This window comes from Saimiri boliviensis, chromosome 17 (genome assembly GCF_048565385.1).
Source record: "Saimiri boliviensis isolate mSaiBol1 chromosome 17, mSaiBol1.pri, whole genome shotgun sequence".
In the NCBI taxonomy this organism is placed as follows: Eukaryota; Metazoa; Chordata; class Mammalia; order Primates; family Cebidae; genus Saimiri; species Saimiri boliviensis.
In genome coordinates this window covers 9,222,061-9,239,468 of record NC_133465.1, presented here as the reverse complement: position 1 = coordinate 9,239,468, position 17,408 = coordinate 9,222,061, and the positions used below count along the sequence as shown (strand labels likewise).

At 48.5% G+C, this 17,408-nt stretch overlaps 1 protein-coding gene and 1 long non-coding RNA gene across 6 annotated transcripts in view; one reads left to right on the top strand and one right to left on the bottom strand.

The window, feature by feature from the left end:
• Positions 1-17,408, bottom strand: part of LOC141581796 (uncharacterized) — a 154,699-nt gene that overhangs the window by 46,321 nt on the left and 90,970 nt on the right. The gene's annotated exons all lie outside the window — the stretch shown is intronic.
• Positions 1-17,408, top strand: part of PIK3R6 (phosphoinositide-3-kinase regulatory subunit 6) — a 63,388-nt gene that overhangs the window by 16,167 nt on the left and 29,813 nt on the right. The window contains exons 2-9 of one of the 4 annotated variants that reach the window (XM_039476333.2): positions 426-527; positions 9,014-9,097; positions 10,041-10,132; positions 10,787-10,855; positions 11,707-11,839; positions 12,014-12,083; positions 13,038-13,221; positions 15,298-15,454. In XM_039476333.2, coding sequence (XP_039332267.1) covers positions 515-527; positions 9,014-9,097; positions 10,041-10,132; positions 10,787-10,855; positions 11,707-11,839; positions 12,014-12,083; positions 13,038-13,221; positions 15,298-15,454 — 802 coding nt within the window. In that variant the 5' untranslated portion in view covers positions 426-514. Of the gene's footprint in view, positions 1-425; positions 528-5,823; positions 10,133-10,786; positions 10,856-11,706; positions 12,084-13,037; positions 13,222-15,297; positions 15,455-17,408 lie in introns of those variants that run through there. The other 3 variants (XM_074388167.1, XM_074388168.1, XM_074388166.1) reach the window with 3 other exon arrangements.

Genomic DNA, 17,408 nt, shown 5'->3' with positions numbered 1-17,408 from the left:
TTCTTTCTTTCTTTTTCTGATGGAGTCTTGCTCTGTTGCCCAGGCTGGAGTGCAATGGTGTGATCTCAGCTCAGTGCAACCTCTGCATCTCAGGTTCAGGCGATTCTCCTGCCTCAGCCTCCCAAGTAACTGGGATTACAGGCACCCACCACTGTACCCAGCTAATTTTTTGTATTTTCAGTTGAGACGGGGTTTCACCATGTTGGCCAGGCTGGTCCCAAACTCCCAACTTCAATGATCCACCCTCCTTGGCCTCCCAAACTGCTGGGATTACAGGCATGAGCCATTGCACCTGGCTACAAGTTTTCTTAAATACATGTAGACTTCTCCCCAGTGTGATAGAAGCCTAGGCCCCCTAGGAGCTTCTCCACTGCTTTCTACACCTTCCCACTGCTTTCACTAATTAACTGCCTCTTATTTTGCAGAACCACCTCTGTGCAGAAAAACAAGCAATTTGTTTTCCATTCTGCTGCCTGAGACAACCACATCCTCTTCCCACACCCGACAGGCTCCCATGGAAAGTTCAGGTCAGTATGTTGGAGGAAAGGGGTCTAGTGAGCCTGCTACCGAGTGGGGAAGGCTCTTCTCATCAGTGAGGACGCCTCCAGGGCTGGCAGGATACCCTGCACGTAGACAGGCTGCAAGACCCCAATTCAGGGATCCTGTCTAAATGTGAGATCATCTTGAGAGTTGGACATCTAACACTTGTATGAGGCCCCAGCTGCTTGCTGGACACTGAGCTTGACAATGGGAATGATGATAAGAATAGCCAAGATTTATTGTCAAATACTTGTGACTATTTAACAAAAGCCTATATAGCACTTGCAATGGACTGAGGAGGGATAAAAGCTCTTGACAAATATTAACTCATTGAGTGTTAATCTCCTAAGACAGGTATTATTACTCTCATGTTACAGAAGTGGTTTCCCTTCTGAGGCATGCCAAGGGCAGGTACTTTTCCCCTAGTCACATAGCTACTGAGTGGTCAAATCAGGAGTGAAACCCAGCAATCTAGCTCCCATGTCTGGGCTTAATGATTTCATGACAGATTGCCTCACACAAATGCCAGAAGGATTCTGTGAGGTAGGGCTAACACTATGATTATCCTCGTTTTTCTGAAAGGGAAACTGAGGCTCAGAGAGGTTATATAATTTGCTCAAAGCCACACAGCTAGTAAGTGGCAAGGCCAGAACCGGAGCCTAGTCTGTCTGATTCCAAAGCCTGGACTCTTCACCCTATGTCAACTTGGGACAACAGGAAAAGATGACCAGCCCCCACCAAGATGTGCATCATCTAATAGTCACTGGGAAAGCCAAAGATCACATCTTAGGCCACCAAGCAGAGACACCAATTCCCATAAAGATCCCTGCCCTGGGGAGGGGAAGGGCAACCTTTAGTCAGGGTCAGCATCTCAGTTGTTAATATTCCTGTGACATAAATTATTTTGACATCCATCCATCCATCCATCCTCAGAGAGCCTCATCCAATCAGAAGCAGCTCCACAGAGTCAGGCAACCCCAGTGAATCTTGGTGTTAACAATATTCTGGGTCATCTTTAACCAGCTGGGGTTTGGGGTGAGAGGCTTGGGATGGAGAAGCACTGTGAAAATCGAAATACAGTCAGGCACTGCATAATGCCAATGTTTTGGTCAACAACAAACCTTACAAACAGCAGCAGTCCCATAGGAGAGTACCATATTTTTACTGTAGCTTTTCTATGTTTAGATACATTTAGACACATAAGTACCACTGTGTTACAATTGCCTACAGTACTTAGTACAGTAACATGCTGGGTTGGTCTGTAGCCTAGGTGTGTAGTAGGCTATGCTATCTAGGTTTCTGTAAGTGCGCTCTATGATGGTCATACAATGATGAAATTGCCGCAAGACATATTTCTCAGGACATATCCTCATAGTTAATTGACACATGAGGGTATTTCAAAACGAACTTACTTTGCACTCATTTTATAACAGTAATACATGCCATGCTGTCTTTTAGGAAAAGTGGTGTATTGTATATAGGCACCAATAAAAGTTTATTTGTATATAAGCAATAAAAACTGATGTGGCCATTTTAATTTTTTTTAATGTGGCCAAGCATCAAAGGAAAAGCTGAAGCACCAGACACCAGAAAGGGCAGAGGACGGTAGCCTTGCCACCAGGACAGAGAAAGATAGACAATGTCCTTGGAGGGCACACCAGGTGTCCTTCCCTCCTGGGCATTCTCTGCACAAGGCTTTCTGAGAGAAACAGAGACAAGAGAATGTCAGTCCATGGGCAACTTGGTCCTGTGCCCACACCAAGGCTAAAGCTAAGTAGGGCACCTGGGCCACAGTCCCACCAAGACTGCAATGAGCTGGGAGGGACACTGGGCAGGTGAAACCACTGACTTCCCCCTCCAAAGGTATGGCAGATGACTCCCAAATCCAATGAGTAAAAGGAAACATCCCCAAATGAGGATGATTGCCCTGGCAACTCAGAAGGGGAGTTCTCCCATCATGACCAGATGTCTTCCCACATTATGGGTTTTTTTGTTTTGTTTTGTTTTGTTTTGTTTTGTTTTTTGAGACAGAGTTTTCACTCTTGTTGCCCAGGCTGGAGTGCAATGGCACAATCTCGGCTTACTGCAACCTCCACCTCCTGGGTTCAAGTGATTCTCCTGCATCAGCATCCCGAATAGCTTGGATTACAGGCACTAACCACCAGGCCCGGCTAATTTTTTGTATTTTTAGTAGAGGCGGGTTTTCACAATGTTGGCCAGGCTGGTCTCGAACTCCTGACCTCGTGATACACCCACCTTGGCTCCCAAAGTTCTGGGCTTATGATTGTTTTTAACATCCCCCACCTTCCCACAGCTCTTGGAGTTCTCCCATCCTACAGTTAAGAATAGAGGTACCTGAGAAGTAAAGTACTTATTTTGGGGTATACAGAAGAGCAATATTCCAGGGGCACCAAGGCTATTGTTATTTTGCCATGCCTGCAAACAGGGGTAAGATTGCAAAGGTTTTCCAAACAATCTGAGCCTTTATACAGGATAGGGGTAAGGAGAATCAGGTGTAGGTTGGAAGAGGTGCATCTGTGTGCTGGGGGCCCTCTAGGTGTGACTTTCTATGGTTGGAGAGGCAATGTGTGACAAAGGTAAGGGCTCTAGGCCTGGAATCTATCAAACAGGGAGAACAGTATTTGTCCTGCCAAACTCACAGGGTGCTTGTCAGAATCAAGTGAGATAAGACATTGGAAAACACTTTACATATCCATGAGTCAGTCAGAGAATAGTAGCTGCTTTAACAAATGGGCCCAAATGTCAGAGGATTAATACAACACATGCTTATTCTCCCTCTCCCCACAGTCCATGGTAGGCTTAAAGCAGGCACTGAGACTTATTCCCTCTTGTGGCACCATCACCTTCAACATGTGTCCCTCAAGGTCACTGTGGAATGGGAAGAGGAGTATGGAGGACAGTGCAGGGAACACAGGCCTGCAAGTGACTTACATCACTTCCACCACATTCCATTGGCCAGAATGTAGTCACATGGCTTTTCTCTAACTGCAGGGGAGTTTGGGAAATGTAGTCTTGCTGTCTCTAGGTGACAAAAATGAACTTGGTTTTGTAAGCAAATAGCATCACCTTGCCACATTTGTGGAAGACTCTCTGTGTGTACACTTTTCAAGTGCTGTTTAAATGTTAGGTATTCAAGGAGGTGAAAGATCTTTAAAACAAGAGCTGCAAAACACTGCTAAAAAGAAATTATAGAAGACATGAACAAATGGAAAACCATTCCAATGCTCATGAATTGGAAGAATCAATATCGTTAATGTGTCCATACTGCCTAAAGCAATCTACAGATTCAATGCTATTTCTATCAAACCACCAATGTCATTTTTCACAGAACTAGAAAAAAACTATTCTAAAATTCATATGGAACCAAAAAAGGGCCCAAATAGCCAAAGCAATCCTAAGTAAAAAGAACGAAGCTGGAGGCATCACATTACCTAACTTCAAACTATACTACAAGGCCACAGTAAACAAAACAGCATGGTACGAGCATAAAAATAGGCATATAAACAATGGAACAGAATAGAGAACCCAGAAATAAAGGTACATACCTACAGCCATGTGATCTTTAACAGAGTTGGCAAAAATAAGCAATGGGGAAAGGACTCTTTATTCAATAAATGGTACTGGAATAACTGGCTAGCCATATGCAGAATGAAACTGAACCACTACCCTTCCCCATATACAAAAATTAACTCAAGATAGATTAAAGTTTTAAATGTAAGACCTCAAACTATATGAATCCTAGGAAACACTATTCTAGACATCGACCTTGGGAAATAATTTATGACTAAGCCCTCAAAAGCAATCGCAACAAAAACAAAAATTAACAGTTTTTTGTTGGTACTCCTCACAGTACCTAGGTGATGTGATCATCCATACTACAAACCTCAGTATCAATTAGTATACCCAGGTAACAAACCTGTGTATGTAACTCCTGAACCTAAAAGTTAAAATTTATTTTAAATAAATAAAAAATTAATAATACCTAATTAGTAATATCCCACATTGCTGAATGCAGAGGAGGATCATAATAATGGATGCCATTTATCTAAGTGACTGTTCAGTCATCAAGGATGTTAGACCTGCATATCATATATGAACAATGCTAAGTCACTTGAGACACAGGAAATATCCCATTTCTTTCTTTCATTTAATCAAATGAAAACCAGCTTCAACCTCTCATTTTCCAAGGTTACGATGAATTCTAGCGTCATTCTTTTGGAGTGCTTCCCCCTCCGTGGGAGTTTGTGAGAAGCTCAGGGTTTATAAAGTCTGGGTAGTGGGAAAAGGCTGTGGCCTCCAGTCCACGGTGGCTGCAGCCACCAGAACTGCTTGGCCAGGCTTGCAAAGTCCAGAGGCAGACAGAACCTGCTTTGGGGGACATTCTCATGCTCTAGGTAGACCTTTGCTGTGGCATCAGAGGCACAAGGTTCAGTGCTTAGCTGTCCTCATCTGATCTTTGCCACCACTGGTAAGCTTTGTCCCAGCAGGTCTGATTTTCCTCATTCCCTGGAACCCTATATATCCCTTGTGCCCTCACAGTCTTAGGCTGGAATCCAGCCTCCACCCTTGGGCTGGACCACTCTCCTCTTTAAAAGTATCAGCCTTCCTCTGCACCTTTTAGACAATCCATCTTGATTGGCTCAATCAGCTTACCATGAACCTCAAATTCAAGTGCCTCCAGGGGCCAGGCAAAGGATGTAAATGACTGAAACCAAGGCATGGGGAACTGCAAAGACCTAGAGAAGCTGTGTGATTCCACCCACTATGGTTGTCACATGTGAGAAGAATGCGGGCCCAGTGTTCAAGAGAACAGATTGCCAGATTTTCAAGAGATGCCAGAAACCCAAACTGTTATGCAAAATCTCCTGACTTGTCAATGTTGGCAGCTAATTCATTGTTTTTTATTTTTAAGACACATGATACAAGCCCAAACAAAACACACAGCAAGCCAGATGTGGACCCAAGCCTGAGAGTTTGTTCTAGCTACCCAGACATTCAAAAACAAAATTTATTTGAAGTGGCCTCCCGGGGCTACTGGCAACCTCTCCACTTTTCTGTGAAACATAAAAACCTAACTTCCCTTGCAAAGCAAGGGGACCTGGGGCTCAGAAGACAAAGGCTTGGCTGCGCTTCTGGTGAGGGGAAGGGGAGGAAATCACATTTGTCACAGTTTTCAGTCTTTCTGTGCAGTATACGGCGAAGAGAGAAAAGAAAGAGAAGGAAGGAAGGAAAAAGAAAGGAAGGGAGGGAGGAAGGGAGGAAAAAGAAAGAAGACTTAGCACCAGCTAATTTTCTAATAACTCATTCTGCATTAACTCATTAAGTCTTCAAGGTGGAAATGCATAGATGGAGGAAAGACTGACCAACCTTCTTGCCAAGCTAAATGATTTCCTTGACAGTTTGGGGAGATGCTGCTCTGCCGAGCAGAGGGATCAGATGCTTAGATGCACCTGTAACACCCTGTCCACTCTCAGCCTGGAGAAGATTCAGGATCAGGCCTTGCCAGGGACAAGTGTCCCACAGGGGACATGTGAGAGCCAGGAAGAAAGTGGGGCCTTCAGGGATGTGGTCCCCATGGGCTTTGCATGGGTCTGAGGAAGGGCCAGATCATGAGCACCAACACATATGGTGGCTTGGCCTAAAAAAGTGTTAGCTCTTGGACTGCAATCTGCTGATTTTTAAATTTGTTATCACCATTCTACTTACTTCCAAAGGAATCTGAGGCAATTCAGATATAGATTAAATAGAACAGGAAGCAGGAGCACCAAAAACGAGCCCCAAAGAGAGATCTCTGTCACTTGAGAGGAGCTAATTTTTGAGGCTGGGCCCCAAATCTGACTGTAAGTTTTCTGATAGCCAAGTCAAAGAGGAACCCTTGCAGCAAACGGTTTGTGTTGTCTGACAACTAGAGAATCCACACTCACCTATAATGGCAAATTCTTAGTGGGAGCTAGTTGCAAAAAGGAATTTATTGTGTGAGGAGTGTTTTCCATACTTCCTATCTGAGTCCAGTTCTGCCAAGAAACAGACACCAAGTTCAAGGATTTATTTGGGCAAACACTTGTGTGATAGAAATGGAGAGGGATCTGGGGGAGCAGCTGTCAGACCCTGGTGCAAATTTGACTCCAAATGAAGGAGAAAAGGAAGAAGGTCAGTGGAAATGCCTTGGACTGATGGGAGTCCAAGAAGAGCTCAGCAGGGCAATTGGAGAAGCTTGAGTGTCTCTTGGGGTGGGGCCTGCTTTAGAACCCCTGCTGTACTCTGTATTGGCTGGGAAGTGTGGCTCAGCAGAAAGTCATGGATTTCACAGCTGTCTTAGTCTGTTTGCATTGTTATAATATAAAAGCATACCTGCCAGGTACAGTGGCTCACACCTGTAATCCCAGCACTTTGAGGGGCTGAGGCAGGCAGATCACGAGGTCAGGAGTTTGAGACCAGCCTGGTCAACATAGTGAAACCCCACCTCTACTAAAAATACAAAAAAAATTAGCCAGGCGTGGCAGCAGGCGCCTGTAGTCCCAGCTACTTTGGAGGCTGAGGCAGGAGAATCATTTGAACCCAGAGGCAGAGGTTGCAGTGAGCAGAGACCATGCCATTACACTCCAGCCTGGGTGATAAAATGAGACTCTGTCTCAGAAGAAAAAAAAAAAAAAAAAACCTGCAGCTGGGTAATTTAGAAAGAAAAGAGGTTTATTTGGCTTGCTGTTCTGCACAAGAAGCAGGGTTCCAGCATCTGCTTCTGATAAGGGGCTCAGGAAGCTTCCACTCCTGGTGGAAGGGGAGCGAGCGTGGGCAGATCACATGCTGAGAGAGGAAGCAAGAGGAGGGGGAAGGTGCCAGGCTCTTTTTAACAACCAGTTCTCAGGGGAACGAATAGAACAAGAATTTACTACTGCGAGGATGGCATTCATGAGGCATTCACCTCCATAACCCAAACACTTCCCATTAGGCCCCACCTCCAACATTGGGGACCAAATTTCAACATGAAATTTGGAGGATCAAATATCCAAACCACTGCAACAGCACAGTGGCTGCAGACCAGGGTCCATTATAGTGAGAGATCAGCAAGGTACATTCTCACAGCTACCACAATTCCCAAATGTCAGGTGCTTATTCTTGTACTACTTTTCTGGTTTGTTTGTTTGTTTGTTTGTTTTTTCCATGGTAAAGAAAAAATTTATTCTGACACTTATTAAAATGGTAAGGAAGACTTATCCAAGACTATTGCCATAGGAAAGAGAGAGTAGGCTCAACTTGGAATAAGGAAAAGCCAGTTGGGGAGTTGTAGCCCATGGGCAGAGTGAGGGGATCGTGGATGGAAAATTCCTATGAGGAGACATCAAGGGTAAGGGTATTCTTGCTAAACTGAGCTAACAGGATTCTTGCTAGAGGAGGGTCAAATTCTTTTTTTGTTTGTTTTGTTTTGTTTTGTTTTGTTTTTGAGATGGAGTCTCGTTCTGTTGCCAGGCCGGAATGCTGTGGCTTGATCTCGGCTCACTGCCACCTCCACCTCCCAGGTTCAAGTGATTCTCCTGCCTCAGTCTCCCAAGAAACTGGGACTACAGGTGTATGCCACCACATCCAGTTAACTTTTGTATTTTTAGTAGAGATGGGGTTTCACCATGTTGGCCAGGATGGTCTCCATCTCTTGACCTTGTGATCCGCCCACCTCGGCCTCCCAAAGTGCTGGGATTACAGGCGTGAGCCACCATGCCAGGCTGATGTGGGTCAAATTCTTTTATATCAAAGGTGAGGGATGAAGGGCTTCAGCAGATATCAACGGTGACGGATTCCAACCTAAACTCATCTGGCAGGATTCTTGCTAAAACTGGGATGGGCAGGCCAAAGACAGGACAGGAGCCAAGGTTGAGGCCTAATCAAGAAGAGGGCTAAGACGAGCCTGAGGAATGTCTGGTCAAGGAGAGAGTCTTTGTTACCACTTGTCCTGGTATGTAACTGACACATTTCTTTAAGTGGACTTTAAGATTTTAGCTTTACACTTGAGTGGGAGACTACCAGAAAAGACAGGGTTCTGTAGGATTCAGAAAATAAATAAATAAAATAAATAAGTTTTAGCTTCATGCATGGATTGAGGAACTATTAAAAATAATGACAAAAATACTGCAATGACCTTTGCACGAACCTAGTAGTTTATATATATATGTATGTATTTTCTAACATGCATTAAAATAAATCCATAACTCTTCAGATTCTAAGGTGTCTGTATACCACCTAAAATTGTCCTGCACAGCACCAATGGTACACATACTGCACTTGGAGAAATGCTGGTTTTACAAAGAACACAGAAATGTGGCTGCAAACTCTAAGTCGATTATTTCGGGCACCTCTTGAGGCTCAGAGAAGTGGCTAAAGACATTCTCAGGAAGAATGGAGGTGGGACGAGGGTGAGGCTCAGTGGTTTGAGTTTCCTCCCACCCCTGCCACTGCCCAGATGTGGAGCTGGACCTCCAGAGGAGTGTGCAGGCTGTGCTCCGTGAGCTAAGCACCCAGACCCCTGCCCTGCAGAGCAACCAAGGTAAGAGCCAGCTAGCAGCAGCAGGTGCTCCCCCTGACCTCCACCCTACCCCAGCCAGCTCCACATACACAACCAGGAAAGGGCCCCGGCCTGGAGCTCATGAGGCGAGGGTCTTCTAGCAAAACCTCTTTCCTGCTGGAAATACCTAGAGCCTAAAGGACTGAGAAGACTTCTTTGCTCCCTAGTTCAGCCCTCCCGGCAACTGCCACAGAGCACAGGGGATCTGCCACCCTCTTTCACCCTTTTTTGTTTGTTTGTTTTGGGGATGGAGTCTCATTCTGTCACCCAGGCTGGAGTGTAGTGGCGCAGACTTAGCTCCCTGCAAACTCTGCCTCCCGGGTCCAAGTTATTCTCCTGCCTCGGCCTCCTGAGTAGCTGGGATCACAGACATGCGCCACCATGCCCGGCTAATTTTTGTATTTTTAGTAGAGACTGTGCTTCACCATGTTTGCCAGGCTGATCTTGAACTCCTGACTTCAAGTGATCTACCTGCCTCTGCCTCCCAAAGTGCTGGGATTACAGGCGTGAGCCACTGTGCCCCACCTGCCACCCTCTTTCTTAACCCACCTTCCCTAGGTCCACTTCCAAACCTAATTCCCCTCGGCACTCCAGGCCTGCAGGATTTCCAGAATGTGGCTGGGGACACACCTGCAAGCACTGCTGCTCTGTGCCACATGACACACACCTGTCCCCACTTGCATCCCACCTGCCCTCATTTCTTCCCTGGGAGCTCACTGTCCAACAAGGGCTGCAGATCAGAACTCCACCCCACGGAAGGAGCCCATGCAGGCGCACCTGGATCAAGCACTGGTGGCGGAGTCAGACCTGCGGCTGGTCAGAGCTGCAGCTGGGGCTCCAGGGCTCAGGGTCCTACTCAGAGGGGTCTCCTCTAAGAGCCCCCTGCCCACCTGGCCATGCTGGGCTCCCCTTTCTCCCGGCCCAGGCATGTGGAGGTGGTCCCTGCACAGGAAGGTCGAGCGAGATCCTAGTAAGAGCCCGGCGCTGGTCCGCATTCTGCTCAGAGAACTGGAGAAGGTGAGTTCCTGGACCTCAGGGAGGAAAACGGAGACGAAAGGAAGAGAGGGGCCAGTTGGGCAGGGACTCAGTCCTGGCGGCTCTGTGTCTCCTAAGCTTTGGTCGCCTGCCTGATTTTTACCAAACGCGTCTCCCTCCTGTACTTTTACATAAGCAATATTTTCTTTACATCGATTCCCACTGTTTTACTTGAATAAACATCTTTCAAAAAGAAGCGCCGTAACACAACCACAAATGGAAAACCTGTATCACCTGTCAGAAACAGAAGGTACCTATAAACATAAATAAATGACTACTGACATTTCTCAAAATTATCCTCGGACCACATAAATTATCCTCCACACTACCCAATGTTCTGCTTGCAACTGTTTGGGAAACACTGCGCTCCAAGCTGGGGCTTGTTTGTTGCTTTGCTGCGTCTTCTTCCCTGATGGAATTTGGCCCCTCCCCTGCAGAGATCTCTGAGGCCCCTCATGCTCCCACACCTGTGTGCCTTCCCCTTCCTGCTCTCTACCCAGAGCAGACAATGGCCCTTTGCTCTCTTCCTGGCTACCTTCCACCCCATCTCCTGCCCACCCCCAGTCTAGACTACCTCCTGCTAAGAGTGGGGAGTCCCTCAGCCCAATACCTGTCATGTGATCTCCTGTTTTCCAGGCGGAAAGCGAAGACCTCCGACATGTCATCATTCCCTTGCTGCACACTGTAATGTACGTGCTTACCAAGGTGAGCTGGGGGCTGAGGTCAAGGTGGTAGTGGTGACCTGCCTGTGGCTGAGCCGGACACCGTCCTTTCTCCTTAGAGGGCAGTCAGTCTCTGCTAGGATGAGCCTAGAAAATCCCTTGGACTGCCTGCCCTAAACTGGCTTCTAAGCACTAGCCACCCCCTTTCCCTCCTATATGGAGAGAGAACTTTGGAGAGACAGTGGCCTTGAATGGCAGGATGAGGTCTTTGGGTTTGCTCATGTGTGCAATGCAACAGGAGACATCACTGATCCCTACACAGATAAGAGGCAGGATACAGACGTGGTTACTGTCTTGGGAAGAGTCACTGGGAGATGGGTATTGTTGCAGGGGTGGGAGTGGTGGTGAAGGAAGGCAGGAAGGGCAAGTTTGGGGTTGCTGGAGAGTCCACAGTCAAGATGTGGCTTGGCTCCGGCAGAGGCAGAGGGCACACTGAGGTGGGGAGGGTGGGCTCTGGGGTACTGCGAAGCATCTCAGGCTTGTGAGATGTACGAATGAGCAAAGGAGGCTGAAGAAGTGCCTCCAAGGTTTTGAGCCTGGAGGACCGCAGTAATGTGCTTCTCTGATGAAGCAGAAGGACGGCAGGGGTGGGTGGATGGAGTTGATTTGCTTGTAGAACTTGTTGCAATGAATTTTTATCTTGGTAAGTTGGAGCAGGGAGACAAAGGGATGTCTTACAGGTACTGGGGAAGAGGCTGGAAGGTGTGGGTTTGGCAGAGAGCTGTGAGCCCAGGTCTGGCTGTCAGGTCTGACCTTCTACCCCTTCTCCCAAGCCCCTCCCTAGAAACTCTCACAGGACCCTTCACCTCTCCCTCCCTCCCCGCTCTCATTCAGGCCACAGGAATCACAGAGGAGCTCTACCAGAGAACCTATGCCTTTTGCACAAGATTGCTGACCCTGCCTACCCCCTACTGCACAGTCGCCTTGGACTGTGCGACAAGGTTGAAAACGGAGACAGCCGTCCCAGGTAAGAGCCACTGGGCATCTTTGTCTCCCACGCTACACCTCCAACACCGCCCAAGGTCTTACCTTTTTCTCCAGGATACCAGGGAGCTCAAAAGCCTCCACACCTTCTGTAAGAAGGTGGAGAATGGGAACCAGAGACTTGGGGGCTGGTTGACCAAAGTGGTCTGGTTTGCAGGGACACTGTACCAAAGGATGGTCATCGCCGAACAGAACTTGATGAATGAACCATATCCGTACCAAGAGAGGTGAGTGGCCCCAGAAAAACTGCTATCTTCAGCCTCCTAAAAGTTCCAAGGCTTTAGTGACTCCTCCCTGGCAGGAGGACAAAAGAGGAGGCTGGATTAAGCAGAGCCTAGCAGACCTCCCCAGCCATGATATTCGTCCAGCAGTGGAGTGCATTTGCAATTCAAGGTTGGCACGCCATATTGTTTTCTGCACACCACTGACAGCATGATAGGTCTTTCTTCTCAGGTTGGATTCGAAGCTACCCTGCTCACATGCAGAACATGGACGTGGCCTTCTGGCCACCCAGCCCCTTAGATAAGACTGAGGAAGTGTCCCCTGCTCCTGTTGGGGAGAGGGGTGATGAAATTGGGAGTGGCACCTACCTTTTCTGCAGGCACCTCCACTAACTTGGCTCTGAAAGGCACAGCTTGAGCTTGGGGTGTGAAGTGCTGTATTCATGAAGGATGCATGGAGGCCCAGGGCACCCAGAGGACTTAGCATGGGAGAGGTGGGGAGACGTGGTAGGAGAGGAGGAGGGAGAAGGGGAGGTCAGTTCTCTGGTATGATAAGGGTGATGAGAGAAGGTGGGATTCCCTCAGGGTTCAGAGCTCCAGTTCTGGCAGGAAGGATTTAGGGTCCCTCCTAAAAGGTGACCTGGTCACTGGGCCAGGATGCTGAGAGAAGGAGCAGAATTGAGGCTAGAACTTTCCTAGACATGGGACTAGGCCTGCTTTCCTCTGTGGACAGCAGATTAGAGCTGCCCCCCTCAAGAAGGGCTGTGCACGCTCTTATTTGCCACAGTCCTCACCACTCCCTATTGTCATCCCCCCTAGAAACTTCTGAATTGAAGACTCCTCTTTTTAGCAGAATTAAATTACTTGGAGGTGCTGCACAGCTCTGAGTGTGCCCATCTGGTGGCCCCTCTCCCATTAGTTACTGTCAATCCCACCCCTCCCCTCTGCCTCTGCCCTCAGAGTGTTCCTCTTCGTGGATCCTGAGCTGGTGTCTGCCTCTGTATGCAGCGCTCTGCTACTGGAGATCGAGGCAGCCCAGGTGCAACAGACACCGGAGGCCTGCATGCGCCACGTGGTCTCCCATGCCCTACAGGCGGCTCTGGGGGAGGCCTGCCACGCAGGCGCTCTGCACAGGAAGCTGCAGGTAATGGCCCTGCCTGTAACCAGGGTCCAGCCCTGGTCCCTGCATACCCATACCAGTCACTCACCCACTCTTCCTCCTTCTCCTGTTTCACATCACCTTTTTCCCCAAATCAAAAATTAATAATTTTGGCTGGGCATGGTGGCTCACAGCTGTAATCCCAGCATTTTGGGAGGCTGAGTTGGGTGTATCACCTGAAGTCAGGAGTTCGAGACCAGCCTGACTAATATGGTGAAACCCTGTCTCTACTAAAAACACAAAAATTAGCTGGGTGTGGTGGCACATGCCTGTAATCCCAGCTACTCAGGAGGCTGACACAGGATAATCTTTTGAACCCTGGAGGTAGAGGTTGCAGTGAGCCAAGATCGTGCCACTGCACTCCAGCCTGAGCGACAGAACAAGACTACGTTTCAAAATAACAATAAGAAGAAGAAGAAGATATAAGGCAATGTCAGTATTCCTAGCAGCAGGGCGAATGAGTGTCTCAGTCCCAAAAGCAGGAATCTGTCACCACAACAGTGGCTACTACATCATCTCACTCGGAGTCAAAGCCAAAGTCACTGCAATGACCTATACGAGCCTGGTGAGGTAGCTCATGCCTATAATCCCAGGTACTTGAGAGGGCAAGGTAGGAGAACTGCTTGAGGCCAGGAGTTTGAGACCAGCCTGGACAACATAGCAAAACCCCATTTCTACACATGATAATAATTTTTAAAAAGCCAAGTGTAGTGACATGTGTTTGCAGTCCCAGCTACTCAGAAGGCAAGAGGATCACTTGAGCCAAGTTCAAGGCTGCAGTGAGCTTTGATTGTACCACTGCACTCTAGCCTGGGCAACAGAGAGACACCCCATCTCTAAAAACCAAAATAAACCGTCTCCAAGAACCTCACCTTGAGGGCCTTGACCTGTCCCCACCTCTCTTCATTTTCTCTCTGGCCTGTCTCCTAACTTTCCCTTTCATTTCCTCTGCTCCAGCTATACAAGCCTCCTCATTTTTCTCCCAAAATGCGCAGGCCTGACACACTTGCACCCAGGACCTTTGTGCATGCTGCTCCCTGTGCTTGGAATGTTCTCTTGGATACCTACATGGCTCACTCTTTTGCTTCCCTTAAGTCTTTGCTTAAAAGTCACTTTCTTAGGGAGGCTTCCCAGATGACAAAATCTAAACAATTTAGCCCCTCCCTCAAATTCCACATCCTCCTTCTCTGCTTTGTCTTTGGTGCTTATTGTTATTTATTATACCATAAATTTTACTTATCTTGTTGATTGCCTGCTCCTTCTGCCATATACATACTATAATAGGAGCTCCCATTTTTTTTTTCCCTTGAGATGGAGTCTCTCTCTCTCTCGCCCAGGCTGGAGTGCAATGGAGTGATCTCAGCTCACTGCATCCTCCACTTCCTGGGTTCAAGGGATTCTCCTGCCTCAGCCTCCTGAGTAACTGGGATTACAGGCACACCCCACCACACCCGGCTAATTTTTGTATTTTTAGCAGAGACAGGGATTCACCATGTTGGTCAGGCTGGTCTTGAACTCCTGACCTCAGGTGATCTACCCTCCTTGGCCTCCCAAAGTGCTGGGATTACAGGCATGAGACCGTGCCTGGCCCCCAAATTTTCGTCCATTTTGTTTGCTGCTGTATCCCAGCTCCTAGAACAAGCCTGGTGCAGTGAGCTGTACTAAGTGGTGGAGATGCAGCTGTGAACAAAACAGACAAAAAGACAAAACTCCCTGCCTTCCTGAAGTTCAGTCTAGTGGTGATCCAAGTGCTGGGTGACACTTTCAAGTGGTGGGCGTCAGCGGCCACCTCTGCCCGTCTGGGTAACAGATGTTGCAGACCTGCATTCTCCCCATAATAGGGTATGAGGCAGAGGGGACCCCCCTCCCCCACCACGTGCAGGGCAGGCATGGGGCTCTGGATGTGAGATCCAGAAGCCTTTGGAAAAAGGGTCCTGCCAGTCCCCCAGGGAAAGCGGGGAGGTGTCACCTTGGGCTACCAGAGCCCTTTGGACTTGGCTTAGGAGGTGGGATGCATAGGCGCTGGGTCAAGGCCCAGGCTCTGACGCCCCTCCCCCACAGGCCAGCTCCCTCCGCACCCTGGAGCACTATTTCCACGCCGTGGTGGCTGCCGTGGAGCAGATGGCCAGCGAGGCCAGCCCGAGCCGGGCGGGACACGTGGAGAGGCTGGAGGAGATTTACTGCTCGCTGCTGGGGCCAGCGGCGGGGCACTGCTGCGGTAAGCGATGGAACGATGGGGGACCCTGCCAAAGGCCCCGCAGGGGTAGGTCATTGCACCGAAGGGGGCGCCAGAGAGCAGCGCTGGACCTGCCTCTGTCCGCCTGCCTGGCCAACTCCTAAGAGCCTGAGGACTGGGGATAGCCCAGAGATTTGGCAGGACCAGGACTAAGAAGGCAGGTAATTAGGCCGGGCGCAGTGGCTCACGCTGGTAATTCCAACACTTTGGGAGGGCGAGGCAGGCGGATCACCTGAGGTCAGGAGTTCAAGACCAGCCTAACCGACATGGTGAAACCCCGTCTCTACTAAAAATGAAAAAAAAAAATCAGCCGGAAGTGGTGGTGGGCGCCTGTAATCCCAGCTACTTGGGAGGCTGAGGCAGGAGCATCACTTGAACCCAGGAGGCAGAGGTTGCAGTGAGCCAAAATAGCACCTCTGCACTCTAGCCTGGGTGACAGAGCGAGACTCTGTCTCCAAAAAAAAAAAAAAAAAAAAAAGGGCAGGTAATTTAGTCATAACAGCTGACACCCCCAGATCGCCTACTATATATACCCCAGCTGCTGTTCTAATCAGTTTACATATATTTAAATATACTGCCTATATCGGGTGTCCACAAACTACAGCCTGTGGGCCGCATGCGGCCCCCTGAGGCCGTTTATCCGCCCCCCCCCCCTGCACTTCAGGAAGGGGCACCTCTTTCATTGGTGGTCAGTGAGAGGAGCACAGTATGTGGCGGCCTTCCAAAGGTCTGAGGGACAGTGAACTGGCCCCCTGTGTAAAAAGTTTGGGGATGCCTGGCCTATACTGTATTAAATCAATGAAACCTCAAAGGCAACTTATGAGATAGAAATGATTATTATCCCCACTTTACAGCAGATGAAACTGAGTTAGAAAGTGGTTAAGTATTTTACCCAAGATCACCCAAGGCAGTAAGTGGCAAAGCCAGGCTGTCTAGTTCACCACTCTGCTGTAGTAATCAAAAGAGTTGATCATACAAAGACGAGAGCATCTAAAAGAGCAGAGGAGTCAACATTGTTTATATCTGGTATCATAGATTTTTATTCCTCATACTTCCTATTTGCACATTTATAAGATATCGCCTTATCTTATGCAAGGTGTTATGTAGGTAATATAATGCCTATCCTGGCACAAGCCCCATGTAGATGGGGGCATCTGAAATAGACTTGAGAAACGTCCCAAATATGTGTTTCCTGGCTGTTGTAGGGTGGTTCTGATTTGGGTCCTGTTTCATGGTCATCCAAAATATAACGGAATGTGTCAGCCTGCGTGTCCCAGATATGCACGGTCACTGATTGTGCACCTGTAGTTGTGCCCAAGAGGTCAAGACTGCAGTGAGCCATGATCATGCCACTGCATAAGGCATGGGGTTAAGGACTGGAATCCACTGGAAGGGGTTAGTGGGCCAGGCCCTGGGTTTGAATTTGGCAGCCCAGGTTGGGTGGAGGCCACAGAAGTTGGGTGAGGTGGGCAGGATAAAAACTGCCTAAAGACTCTATCTTTGCAGTTTTCCCTCTTTTGCTTTAACGTTCTGCACTGCTTCTGATCCTACATGGAAAAGACTGCTCCCCCTCCTCTAGAAGCTGGGACAAACTCTGGGGCCAATCTGCCTTTGCTCCTCTATGGCCCCTTGCTGACATTCACCAGTGATTGCCTGGATCAGGCAAGACCATGTGGGCCGCCCCCAAGCCACATTCAGGGACACCTGTCTCCTGCCCAGACCTGCCCTGTGCATTTGTTTTGTTTTGTTTTGAGATGGGGTCTCACTCTGTCATCCAGGCTGGAGTGCAGTGGCTCCATAATGGCTCACTGCAGCCTTGACCTCCTAGGCTCAAGCAATCCTCCCACCTCAGCCTTCTGAATAGCTGGGACCACAGGCACGCGCCACCACACCTGGCTAAGCCCTGTGCATCTTAATGACCAGGCAGCACCCCCAT